The sequence below is a fragment of the Wasmannia auropunctata genome, unplaced genomic scaffold (assembly GCF_000956235.1).
Source record: "Wasmannia auropunctata unplaced genomic scaffold, wasmannia.A_1.0 LD335996.1, whole genome shotgun sequence".
Taxonomy (NCBI): domain Eukaryota; kingdom Metazoa; phylum Arthropoda; class Insecta; order Hymenoptera; family Formicidae; genus Wasmannia; species Wasmannia auropunctata.
The window spans coordinates 1,676,815-1,691,403 of NW_012026894.1; the positions used below are offsets into that span (position 1 = coordinate 1,676,815).

The 14,589-nt window shown below is 41.7% G+C and overlaps 1 protein-coding gene across 1 annotated transcript in view; it reads left to right on the forward strand.

Moving 5' to 3' along the window:
• Positions 1 to 7,431: 7,431 nt before the first annotated feature.
• LOC105453738 overlaps positions 7,432 to 14,589 on the forward strand; it is a 10,394-nt gene continuing 3,236 nt past the window's right edge. The window contains exons 1-3 of the mRNA XM_011695923.1: positions 7,432 to 7,546; positions 7,809 to 8,012; positions 8,645 to 8,812. Of these exons, the coding sequence (XP_011694225.1) occupies positions 7,432 to 7,546; positions 7,809 to 8,012; positions 8,645 to 8,812 (487 nt within the window). The remainder of the gene's footprint in view (positions 7,547 to 7,808; positions 8,013 to 8,644; positions 8,813 to 14,589) is intronic.

The window sequence follows — 14,589 nt, forward strand, 5'->3', positions numbered from 1 at the left end:
ATCTCACTATCGCGCCGGTGTTTCGCCGCTAACGATAACCCGGTAAAATACGTTCTGGGCTCAGCGCTTCCGCAGCGCGGTGCTCAAGGCTTAGATTTTCTAATCTATTTGACACATTACTTACTGTCAGAGAATTTGAGATTATGTGAAAATGGAGCTGATATTAAATGTGTATGTAAACGAATATAAATGCAAATTATCACATTGTTAAATAATTTTGTTAATATTTATTAATTTTATTCTAATTAATCTCTCTTCATTATTCTGTTTATCTAACGGTATAAATCGCTATTAAATATACATCTAACCCTTTAATATTAATTCTTAACATTAGTCACAGCGTATATATTCTTACAAACCGATCAATCGATTAGATGAATCAAACAATCAATTTTGAAAATAGATTTAAGATAATCGCAGAAAAAACTTACTTTCATGCAGGATATTTCAATTATTTAAACGATACGCAATAATATCAGATATTATAAATAAATATTAAATGGATTCCTGTAAAAGCATCATAAACAGTACGGCTTTATTTTAATAGAAAATATATTTGCTCGAATCGCTAGTTAACGTTATACCCCCATTTACAATATTACTGTCGCCGTTCTGTCTCTTTAATCTCGATGTTGATATCGCAATGTTATAACTAATTTATAATTAATTAATTGCAATTTTAACAAGAATATTAGGTACATGTTTGCGTAATCTCTTGAGAGAAATGCTTAATTCATTATACTGCTAATATTGCACACTGTCGGCAATACCTCAATAAACATTTACCCATGTAGCTCCCGTAGTACAAAAAAATATTTATTTGTTATTACTGGATCATTACAGTCTGGGTTCATTATAATCCTTGTTTACGTTAAAGCGGACTACTTTGTTTTCTATGAAATACCGGTAGAAAAAGGAGAAATGAGGAGGGAGCGCAGAGGGGAAACTGATGGAAAGTTCGAAGCTAGGGGATCTTCTATCGACGGTATGCTATTCCGCGCCAACGTCGTCAATAACGGAAGATATCGATATGTAATTCCTAGTTTCAAGGATGATGAGAAAAGTTCTCGTGCCGTTCATAAAATATATAACGGATGTACTATTCATTACTGTCGAAGGGGGGAGGGAGGGGACGACTCAACGGTAGTAGCCGGTTGCACGAGAAAAACAAAACATTAAGTAGATGGGAATACTGTAGCGAACATTGAACTTCGAACCCTCGTCGTCGGCTACAATTCTGTTTTTTTATAAGCAATGTGAGAAACGAGGCGGGCGATATTAAACTTCACGACGTTCTTTCACGAGCGATCGGGAGAAAAGTTCTGTATTCGTAATATACATTTGTTATTGTCGGACAATCGCAGACAATCCAATTATTGTGAATATCATTTTACCGATTTGGTCTAATTAAAATATAATTTACGCACTCACCGATTTAATAAATTACTGGACTCAGAGCTTAATTTCGAATCTCTAATTAGAATGTAATTTCTGTTATAAATTTTTTCGCATAATTAATTATTGAATACACTCAATTATTATATGATTCATAATGTGCTACTACTAATTAGAAAAGAAAAAAATTAATAAGTATTCTATAAAAATGATCAATGGATATCAACGGGACGGAAATGCGTGATGTAATATATAAAAAATATTGAGATTCTAATCCAGATATCAAATGCATTTATAATCATGCGTGTTTCTTTGCCGGAGATTAAAAAAATTGCGTACTCTTCTCGATTGCCTCAAGCTCTCAGACAAATACACAGAGTTTCTCCTTTGCTAACGCTCGTAACATGTAGCTCTTTCTCGATAATGTGCAGGCAGAAATCGATTATTTTATTTTTGTTCGTCTGAATGGAACAATATTCCATATAAAAATTGTTCTACGCACTGTTTTCGTCAAAATTTATATCTCTTTATATATTTATCTCTTTTCTCTATATTTTCTGTAGTTTACAAAATCACCAGAATTCTAGTAGGTACTATAAGATAATAAATACGTAAATAACTGAAATTTTGATAAATTTCAATCATTTATCATAGTTCAATTTAGAACTCGCACACCAAGAATTTGACATTTGAAAACTTTCAGTGATTGCGATTGTTTTTTTCCGACATTCCACAAGTTGATTTCTCTGTCTCCCTTTTTTTTCATCACACTAGCAGTGTTGCGAATGACAGCGGTTGTGTTTCTGACCGAATGTTTAATTTTTTTAGACCGCGTGAGCTCAAAATGACGTATTAAATTTTATGTGTTAACATTGTGTATCATTTTACACTGCAAGCGGCAGTCGAAATTGCTGCTACTACGATAAAACGTGTCTTTTTACGAAATATTATTGTGTTAACTCTGTTACATGTGTTATATGTATAAAACAATGGAAGTTTTAACATTAACAGCCGTGACATCTCGAAAATAGCTCTAACACGGTGAAAATGTCAAATATTCACAAGCGTTTGTTCATTTATTTATTATACGTAATAACTATAACTGAGAAATGAAGTTTTTTTTAAATTTCTTATATATGTATGTTTTTTTAATAATTAATACGTTTTAAAAATATATTCTTCTAATATAGAAAACATATAATTATGACATCAGTATTACAAGTTTCAATTTTACAAGCAGAAAAAATAATCTTCATCGCTGTGGCTTTGTATTTAAATTACGGGATTTTATAAGAAAAAGGAAATACATTTTACGATCAATGAATGTTATTAAAATTCCATAGGGAATCATAAAACTATTCTAAGTGTTATTTGAACGTTAAATGTTTTTAAAATGTTTTAAATGTTTTTTCAAAGACAGCTCACGGTAGCTCTTTTTTAACATAATATTTTCCATGCTCAAGTGGTTAAATGTCTAGCATACGTTCCAACTGGTTCTGCAAGAGTAAATATTCCGTAAATCTCAAACACATTGCGATAAAAACGTTGCATAACACAGCAATCGATGCAAAACGTGCGCACGATGTTGAACGCGCGCGAGATAAATAATGTCATTACAACTTCTATCACTGTATTTAATTACGCCGAGTAAATATACGTAGATATATTTATGTCGTGCTCTTATTGCAACGGAAAATTGTTCGCATTGACGAAAACTCGAAATATTCCGCGACGAAGAGACACGCTGTCGTAGGCGGAACGCAAAGCGCGACGGGTATGTCTCATTAGCGGGCATCGTTATTTTCTCAAACGGAGCATCGGCTTATTATGAGCCGTCGTAATTGTGTGTACGTCCCCCCCGCCGTCTCGCCCTCCCCGAGGAGGGGCGCGGGCGCTTTAGGCTTTCTATCAAAGAGCTTGCAGTTTAAGAAGCGGAAGGAAGAGGCGTAGAGCGAGAAGGCTGGAGGTATGGAAGCAGTCGGAGAGTGGCCCTTTCAACGGAGACACTTTGCACCTGTTGAAGGTACAGCCACTCCTCGATCTTGCCGAACCCTCCCGCTCAAAGTGATCTCCAACCTCTGGCAGTTACTAGAAAAACGCCGGCGAATTCCCTCCTATAGCGCCCGATTTCGTTTCGTTGACATCTCGGAAATTGGTTTTCGATATGAGCCGCGACGTAGGTATCCCCATTGTTCCTTGTGCGTGCGACAGCTGCTCGAAAAACGCGCGTCTTGCATCCCTTATTGTTTTTCCCTCTCCTTCTTTTTTTTTTGATACATGTACACCTTTCGCAACAGTACACTTTTACACGAGCGTTTGCCAAAAAGTTTGGCAAAAGAAAGCTAAATTATAATCAAGAATCAAAAAGAAATTCCACGCTCAACTCAAATATATTCGTCATCGGAGAATACTCAGATTCAAAACATTCAGAGAGCAAAACTGCAACGCTGTTGTATATTGAAATAATATTCAATATTTGTGTCAACGTTATTTGCAGTTGTCACAAACATCTGTTGCATTCTTGCAAAGTACGTTTACGAGACTGTTGTATATTGCAACTTGCTATATATATATTCGAATCATACAATATCGCGATGACTGAAATTGGTCACGAAAATAAATGATGTCAATCGATAATTATTGAATTTTTTACACGTAACAATTATTTCTCTCTCAATTCCGATTCCGCGTATATGTATATTCTAGCAGCGCACAGAGTTTCGTGAAATGCAGTATCTCATGGATATCCTATACTCGGTATTTTAACGCGATGCGAGATCATTAGAGGGGAACGCGTTTGGAAAAGCGCGCGCGTTAACTACGGACCGCAACACGCAGCGTCGTTCACGAGCAAAATTTTGAAGAAAATTAACGCGCTTCGCCTCGAAGTTGCGTCGTCTACCGTGTCCAGGTGTACACGGGCCGTTGCGCGGAGCTTGCGAAAGCAGCCGGGGGCTAACTCTTCCGCAAGCTCGCTCGGGTCTACGAGCCGTGTCGGTGCTACCGCTCGGCGCCGCGCCGCGCCGCGCCGTGCCAGGGCGAAGTGCATTCGATGTTCGCAGTTCGCTGCCATGGCAACAATCCCCTACAAACAAAATGCATCGTGTGCACACGACATGCCACGGGTTCTCCTTGTCGCGCCGGGGCCGGGTGCCCACCCGCCGCGCATTTAGTCGCCACGGAAGGAACCGTTGCCGGGGTGAAGAAATGCCACCGGACAGGACGAGACACGACTGTAAATTCCGAGCGTGGCGAGTGTCGGAGGGGACGGCGCGGCGCGGCGGCCGCCCCGTGTGCTTTGCGAGATAAATCGTCCGGCTAGCTCGTGCACTCGCACGGCTGCCGGGAGTGTCGAAAGGGGACACCGGTGAGCACGCGATCGGCGCCGATGATTAACGGTCGATTAAAGATAAGCGCCGACTGTTCGTTTTGCTACGTCGACATGCCGGCGAGATGTTGTTACGTGGTTAACGCTTTCGCGATCGATACGGTCGATGCGTATGCAGTACATTGTTGCGCGAGCTCTATCAATGAATTCGGAACATCGAGTTTCTGTTTAAACATCACAACGCTATAATAATAATTACTGACTAATATTATTATACGAACTAATAATTATCAGCTTCATGAAGACCCCGTATATAATCCTGTAATTGTATTTTGGTCAAAACTTGCATAATTATAGAGTTTAAGTGAAGATTAAAGTATCATTTATTCATGTTTTTAGCAGAGTTTGGATCATATTTGTCGGATTTTAAACGAAGGAAACAGGATATCGGTTTTTACTTTTGTAATAAACACGCGATATCGCGTTCAATGCCTGCCAACACTCTCGGACACAACAAACGAGAAATGAAGCAAAATAGCGTCTCGTAATCATGGACATTTGTCGCGTTGGTCCAAAAGCGACTGTGGCAAGCGACCGATAAAGAAACGACCTTTCTATCCTCTTAAACGTCACGGCGACGTTTTCGAATCCATACGGATTAGAAAATCCAATATAGAAAGGAGGAGCGCCACGAGGGCGTAGCGGAACCGCACGAGCGGGAGGGTGACCGAGGTCGCGCCGAAGGGAAATGGGTAGGAAGAGAAGAGGAAAGGTCGGTGGAGGAAGAGACGGGGGAGGGAGGGTAGTGAAGAGTGAGGAGGAGAAGGGAAGAGGAGAGAGCGTGAGAAGGGGGGAGGCGGGAGGGAGGGTGAAGAGGGCATAACACAATTACATGTGGGGTTGATGCCGGGCTCGCTCTCCGTACGGTATAGCGGCGAGATGAGGGTCGGGGACCGCGCGGAGGGTGCCCTAACGGTGGGTGGCAAGATTGAATATGAAAGTTTAATGCGAGCAATATCAGCGCCACTGCCCCGGCCCTCGGCTACTCACTCTCAGACGTCTCGACTATCAGGGTGCCCATCTTGGCTGTATCTCTCTTTATATCGCGAGTGCGCGCTCACACCGGCGCGCGGCGGCATAGTGCGGGGAAAGAGGCGGAGAGACGGCGGAGAGAGCACTTCGAATCTTTGATGTCCCGAGGTAACCCACAGCTTCGCCTCGAGCTTGTTCCACGCTCGCGCGTAAATTTCCGACCGATTTGAAAAACTGATTTGTCAATCCGCAGCCGTGCGCGCGCCGCTTTCGACAAGCGCGTCCATTTCGATGCAAACAACGTTTAGAACGCAGCGCGCAGCGCGAGAATGTAATTAGCACCTCGTTGGCTCTCCTCTAGACCCGAATATCGGTTATTTTCAGCGCGCGAGAAATGATAGAACAAAGGGAAGCCTACGATATTGTCAATGACATATTCGATTTCCTTTGCGCACAATCTAATATAAATCGCTGAATGTCACGATAGCTATATCTGTGACACAACCTGAATTATCTTTACGTTACATCAATTGACAAACTGTCACACATTACTTCATTATTAATCAATGTCGCACGCAATTTTGTAATCTTCTATATCTTTTATTGTATATCTTCAATCACAAAAATATCTGTGGATTTTATCCATTCTAACGAAAGAAGCGGTATAAATGTATAAAACAGCAGTCTAGTCTTCCGACTCCGCATAAAAAAAAAGGATAATTATCAATTAAAAACTTACTTTTGTGTAAAGATACCCTGCTTGTGGATGGGATTCACGAGCTTGCTAAGGCGTTTAGTGACTATGCCTTCGGCTATTTGTAAAACTTTCCTCATTAATTACCGACAAGATTCGATTTCGTCCCCTCCCTTCCCTTCCATACCAATCTCCCATCCCGACCTTTTCTCACTATGGTTTTGCCCCTTTGTCCGCCACAGCGCGAAACGAACTTTAATAGTGAATTAGAACGTGCGTTGCTGCAACCGCCAATTATCTGCCAATTAATAAACCGAGCGCTGATATCGCCGAGTCATTTTTAATAATAAAAAAACCCTGCACGTATATATAAGGGATTTTATGTTACAATAAGAAAAAAAAACATTGCGGAGATAGTTTCTATAATCGAATTGAAAATAATTCTGTAATAACGTTTTGTCATTGACGTGGTTGACTAAAAGCACGCATGGGAATACCGCAGAAAAATTCCTTCCTCAGCTAACTACGTCGCCCCATTCTATCCTTTCAGCGTCACCTCGGCACATCTGCGAGTATATCTCTTCGTCAAAGAAATAACTCCCGGTACACCTTGTACGTGTCAACGTGGTTAAAAATACAGCCGTACCTATACGCACGCGGTCGTATATCGCGCGAAGGAAGGCGCACACCGACGACGCACCCCGGCATTTCTTACGGCAGAAAGTCCCCCTCTATACCTCCGTGCTTCTTATGTTCCGCTATCGCGCGCCGAATAATGCAAGCCTCCCTCGGAACGGCACTGCTTTAGTGACAAGCGCCTTTAAGAGTTTAGACATGCGTCAACTTAAGCAAATGCAGATCAGAGCAACGACGCGCGACGAAGTGCTCGGATCTGACAGAGAGCTGGCGGAAATGTCGACTGGCGATAGAGGCGAAGCGAGATATAGTTGGTAACATCACGGCGGGAGACCTCTAAAGCGAAATGATGGTTACGTCATGGAAGGCCCCGCTGCTCCCAAGTCAGGCGAAGACGCGATACGCGCGTTTACATGTGGGTTTCATGTGTGCTGCGGTGCGTCTGCGGTTGTCCGCAAGCGGTAAGATCGCAGATATAATACAGTTTTACATGCCTATGAACAAAGAACTTGTAAAGCGATAAAACTCGTCGTGAATTCGCTAACGATAAGTTTCGCAGGGTTAAGCGAATAGTCTCTCTCTTTCTCTCTCTCTCACTCTGCTCATCTATTTTTGTTTTTTAATTAATTTAAGAGAACAACATACATGTGTGTCTTGTTGACAGATAGGAGATGCCTAGCTGATAAAAGTGAATGTCATTAACGTGATGATTAATTTGTGCAGATGCGGGAGACAGATCGTACCGCACGGGATCCGACACGGAAGGCGCAGCAACTACGGACAACCCTACAACGCCATTTCCTACGCCGCCCCCAACCTTGACACCGAATCATCGGCAAGCTTCTCCGTTTCCCCTCGAAAGCACAAACTCTCGCCGGCATCATTATAACGGCAGCATATCTTCCGAGAGATCTCGCAACGGCAATGGTAGGGAGTTAATTAGAACCGCAAACGGGTTGGTTTGCACGCAAGATGATACTTACGGCTTCGCCGCAAGATGAATCTCATCAAATGCAATTTTATACTATGCGTTGTACAAGCACGATGCGTGCAAGATGAGCTTCATTCCGGTAGATGGACGCAAGATGAGAAATCCCAGTAGATCGGCAATTTAAAATGATAAGCAATGTGACATTATTGCAATGCAGCTAAAACCTCAGTTTCAACCCGTTCTAAATATGACACCTTACACTTCAATCCATCTAGATTCTCTACACCTCTCCAGTTATTAAACGTTGCTACATGTATATATTTTTCTATGTCAAATAATCGTACCATCATTGAAATTAAAATAATTCCGGAGGGCGCCATATAAAGATTATTTAATAACAGTTAAAAGTTAGCCTGTGCGAAAAATTTTATCTTAATAATTTCGCTTCTTTAAATGTTAATTTTAAAAGGATTAAATAAGAGAGTATTTTTCTTTGTCCAACGTTATACTAATGGAAAATTGAATTAAGCGGTATGGATTCTCGTTCGTTAGGAAAACCGGCGCTTTCCAAAGGAAAGAACTTCTTAGCAGAAGCTGTTAAAAAATATTCGTATCTTCTTCATTGCAGGTGAGACCATTTACGCGGCGTCCACAAAAAAGACGACTTCCGGCGGCGGTACCTTAGGTCGAAGAACACGCCGAGGTCACGCAAGCGCCTTGAGCAGTAGCTCCACCGCGAGCGATCGTTCCGAAACCGTCTTCCCCGATGAACACACACGCATGCATCTCACCAATGGTAAGGAAAAATATATCTGCAGATTCCTCTTCACGCATATTATCATCGCGTGATTTATTATTTCGCATGATCAACCGCATCACATCGCATGTCGTCGCATATACCATCGCTTAAGACAATTACTGTAATTATCGAAACGTAACGAGTGTACGAGGAATAAAATTTCTTACCGTTTATAGAGACTTGAACAAAGAAACTCATTCAACTCGACGGATCGGGATAAATCCTCGTCGATCGCCCTGAGCGGATCGGCCCTTTAAATCACGACGTAAAATTTGCCGCGGTGCGATAAGTTAACGATCCATGCCTCAAATGCGATTACTGGACTAACCGAGTTACCGGCTGGTATCGAGCCCCTGGCCGGAGTTAAATCGGGTTTCGCGTAAACGTGTTCCTCGTTAAAAGCTTAATATTAATAGTCACCTAGAAACGCGAAAAAGGGAATCGCATATGGAACTCGGCATCTATAGATCCTACAAATACATTCTTGTATTTTCTAAGAAGTCTTTCATATTTTGTGTGTGTGTGTGTGTATGTGTAAACGTATGCGATATCAATTATTTGAACTTATTGATTGAGAAAAAAGAAAGAGTTAGAGCAGAATACTTTCAGCTTCGATTTCTCATAAACTTTGCATAAGACGTTAGTTCTCATTAAGAATTACTTCGGTAACTTCGAAACAGGTTAAGAAAACACATTATTTCTCTTGTTAATTTCGTCCTAAAGCACCGTACATAATTTTCAACTGTACAAATGTCCTCATTACGTGCATCCCTCGTTTCGCGCGTTTTCCATCGATGCACGGCGAAACTTCGCAAAACGGCCAAAGGCGAAAGATCTTGGCAAAGGCAAACGTTTCCGGGCCACGCGTTATCGTCTAGCGAACAATGTCTTAATCGACAAACTACATTATACGTCGGCTCATTAAATAACCAAGAGACCTTCTATTTTGGCAGTTAGCTTCATTGTTGTCTGATGCAGTAATGTACCAGCGGCAACACCAACAGTGTCGGTAGCTGCAATGGCAGCGGCAATAGCGCACGGTGCGCAAGTGCGAGAGAGAGAGAGAGAGAGAGAGAGAGAGAGAGAGAGAGAGAGAAGGAGAAAGACTCCCGGAGCCCCGAGCTAACGGAGTTAGCAGTTGGCGCCTGGGCTCGGCTAGTTAGAGCATAGACCACCGTCAAAGTTAGCGTGACCCCGCTGACTATATTGTTTCAAAACGTCAACAGTATTTAGATCTCCTGTCGTTGCTGGACCGCGCGCGCGCTATCTTGGCACACGCACTATCTCACCGTGTAACGCAGCTTTCGAGCGGCAACCACCGGGAGATAAGAGAAAGTAGCTTTGCGGCTTTGAACCGGCGGCCGCGCGGTCGGCGAGCGGCTTACGCTCGTCGGCTAAGTTTTAAACGAAATTTCGTCGGATCTCATTTCGCGTCGACGCGACGTCGATGCGGCGGCGGTCACGTCGGGTTCGGCGAGGGAAGCCCGGCTGCCAATTAGTCTACCGATATCGCGAGACAGCGTGAGCGTGGATGAAAGGGGCGAAGGATAGCCGGGTGAAAAGCTGCCGGGCGAGCGCCCGTGCGGTAAGGAGCAAGAGCTCCACCGCATCTTCGTGGACGGTTACCTCCGGAATTTCGAAGGCCGCATTGCTCCTGCTCGCTCGAGTGCGATCGCATTACGCGTAGGTTTCGTGAAAATTACCGACGCGAATTAAGCTCGTGACGCTCGTTTATTTACAACGTGTATGAACATGCATTCTAGATACATCCTATAAGCGCGAGAGTATACTACATCGTATATAAAGATAAAGTAACTCTAAGACAATATGAAATTTTCTCTTTTCTCGTATTTTCTGATTTTAAGGACTTTGTGTGTCACGAATCAGCATTTCATGCGTCACAGAAAATCTGTTTTAATAAATCATTAATTATCGATAAATTTCCTGAGCAGTAATTTTTTGACGCACGATTTTGTCGAGAGTGCTGGATGGTGACGATGAGCATTATATAAGATGCTGCAAGATACCGCGTATAATTACCAGGATCTCGTAAGCAGTAATTTGAGTCTGAATCTGCGATGGGATATTGCTTGCCAGAATGTCCCTGCGGTCTAATGGAGGCATGTCGCGGCATCTATTAGCAAATGGCTCCCAACGGTCAGGGCTTACCCGCGTTAACCCCGTGTGCGCCGCATCGCCAGAAAGACGATTGATATTACATTAGACCGCCGTAGTCTAATGTGGCCCAGTCGAGGAGCACGTTATTGAATTGGCGAACGCGCGAAACCCGATAACGTTACGGTAATTTGCTACCACAAAGCTATGAAATGCACACGCCTAAATGAACGTATTCGTCATCGTAAAATGAAGAATTAGCATGTGATACATTTGACCGCGCTGTAAGCATTATAATTCTGTAACAAAATTACGAAATAAATATCGAAAACAAAATAATAAATTCCATCGATACTTATAGTAAATTCTCCTTGCAATTTAATGCGCTATAAACTTCTGTTAATCCGTAGGATTTTCGAACAACCGTTAAATTCGTGAAATGTATAGTATATGCATTTACACATATACTTATACAAATACATCAATTAGGAGAAACGCACAAATATTTTTGTGAAAATTAATAATTGTGCACAATGTAAATGCGCAGAAGCAAATCATCCCCGTCGGTGGAAAATAAATTTTCCGCGGGTTCTCGCAATCGTTCAACGATGGTCGGTAATTTTTGACGGGCTCTGATGCGGGTTGTTGCATTTAATGCCGTGGAACGAATCATGCGCACCAGCAAACTTGATGCTATCAATTCGTTCGATTGATGTAGGTTTCGCGGTATATCGTTGCATATACGCGAACGAAATAAATGCACGAGGAAATGAATTGACTTATGTATACAGTCAAGTAAAAACTTTAAAAATAGCCGTGCGCTACATACATATATATATATATATATATATATATATGTGTGTATGTATGTACATATATGTGTATATATCGCAGCACAGTGCACGCCGGTATTTTTAATAAACGATAATACGGTAGAGTAAGCTCTGTCGGATAAATAACTCGCGTAAATTTTCGCTTTTTCATCGTAGCGTTTAATAAAGAACACTTGATTCGTCACTTCTAACTACAATCGAATACTTTTTGCGATGATGACCATTCGGGGAAGCTATATACGAATGTATGTCCGCTTGGGCAAGTGCCAAGTTAACGAACGACGAATAGGAATAATTTCAAGCGCCACTTTTGCGAACTATGCCAATAGCCCGTGTACGCCCATTATCATTACCGTTCTATTCCTTTTAGTCTATCTTTTTCCGGACTGGTTATCTATAGCAATATTAGCAATGCAAATTATCATTTATTACATTTAACTGTTTGCAATTTTTTTATCGTTTGCGGAAGTGAAGGTCAATTTTTATGTTGTAAAAGAAAGCAGATACTCTCGGCAGTCTCGGCGACGGGAGAAAGAACGCGCGGGAATTAAAATCATGGGACATTAGGTTTATGAATGACGTTATAACGGTCCTGTCTCACCACTTTACTACCATTACGCTTAGGTAAATAACTCAAACAGAATGTAATCAATGCGCAAGCTTAATTGTCGTAAATTATCGTATAATGCTCAGGTTACGAGCAACGTGATATTTATGAACTTTCTCCTCCGTGAAAATTCATCGTAGCAAGACTGTTTTATGGAGAACCTCACCCTATCCCAAATATATATTTCTCCCCTTACATATTCCCTTAATATAATTTTTGCCTTGCCGTAAAAGAAATTTGAAGACAATTTTAATCATCAAATGTAAGTGAATATGTTCGGCTCTATTAATTAAATTGTAGTATGCCTTGAAAAAGTCCAAAAATACAGTAAAAGCTGTCAAAATAATTTTATATCTCCAAATCTACCAATTTATCAATGGTAAATGGATCCAGGCGAGGCACGGATGAAATTTTGTGTGTCCAGCGCGAACGAAGGCGGAAGCGGCGCATAGAAATTGTACGAGACAGTTCGGACGAAGCATTCACGAATGCTAACTCGGTTTATTAGACTGTTTGGTCCGGAAGGAGTCAAGCCGGAACGATTCGTTGAGCTGGTTATCGGACAGTAGGTACAGTACCCACCACCGCGGCAATACCGCGCCGGTATAGCGCGCTGGCAAATAATTCGTATTTACATGAACGTGTACTCCCCGACGCGGCGGAGGCGTTAGACCGACAAATCGAATTACAGACGCGAATCGCTAACCGCATCAAGTCACTGTCGGCTACCTTGCATCCCCTTGCACTGTCTGACTAACCCTTCTCGCCCGCCCGCGGATGAGGGATAACTCGGTTGAACTCGGTATCGGTGATGCGCCGGCATACTACATAATTGGCTCGCAACGATTGGCCAAGACATACCATCGGCGACGTTATATTGCTCAATAATGTGTCCAATTAGATGTCGCACTAACGGCAAATAGGCGTATGTACGCTTGTCACGTTTGTAATAACAGCCGAAAGCAACATCCAATAAATTCTGCTAAACACTGTGTCAAGAAAATTGAGCGACTCGATCGAAATATTTTATCGATTATATTTAAAACAACTTCGTTATTCTAATAATATGATTCAAGTTTTGTAAAGATTTCGTACAAATTTAGAAATATAAATTCAATTGCAATTTTCGTAGAACGTTTAAATTTTACGAATATAGAACAAAATGAGCAAATTAATCTTCTTGGTTCTTAAAAAAAAAAATCATTTTGTTTTATATATTCATAAAAAAGAGATTGAACTAATTTTAATTTGAATGTAATATATTATTCTGCCGTGGCGGAATAAGCCCCATTATGTAAATAGTGAAGTCTATATTACCGTGTTATATCATACTCATCATTTTGCAGAATTAGATTGCACTGCACCTATTGCCATCAGAAACTGCATGATTTATTTTGCGCGTTCTGTAAACGCTATCCTATGCTTTATGAGAGACAGTAACGCGGTTTGACCACTGGTCAATGATGTACCAGCATTAGCTATAATTGGCTGGAACCGTATTGATCTAACCTTCATGTAGGCAGCGTTATCTCCTATCCTTGCTGCGTATAATTAGTTATGCTGGCGAATTTGCATATACAGTGCAATAAGTCGTTTAGTAGAATTCGGTAGAATTTGCGCGGAGGTTAGCAAATTTGGCAATCATCACATTACATGTTACGTTACGCGAGTAAATTGACTTACGTTTGTGTGTGTGTGTGTGTGTAACGTGAAACGTATAAAAAAAATAGATGATGTCGAATATATCCATCAAATAGATAATAAAATTGTTTGTTGCCAATCGTCGATATAATTGATCTACTGGAGATTCATCAAATTCCGCTGCGCTCGCTGCGAGATATTTTTGCTTTTGGCAATTTAACCGTCGGATTAAATTTAACCGGTTTTAACTCTTTCACTCCCTCCCCCCGTATACTAGCAATTTAACGTTGACTATAGCATATTTCGCAATTTCAGAAGAACCTTCTCCAAATATGTACTTTTCCCGGGCTTTAATTTGCCGCTGCATCGTGCCGCCGCGCACGCACGTAAAGCGAGACGTAACCACCACGAAGACGGAATGTATCCCGCGTAGTGCAATGTTGTAAGCGTATAAGTCATGCAAAGTAACACATTGCAGATTCAAAGGGAGCCGGTTCTCTCTTTAGCGGGTCGGTACGAGAGATTCCGAGATTTTTCCTACTCCCTCTCCCCCCCCAGATCGGACGAGCACACGTCCG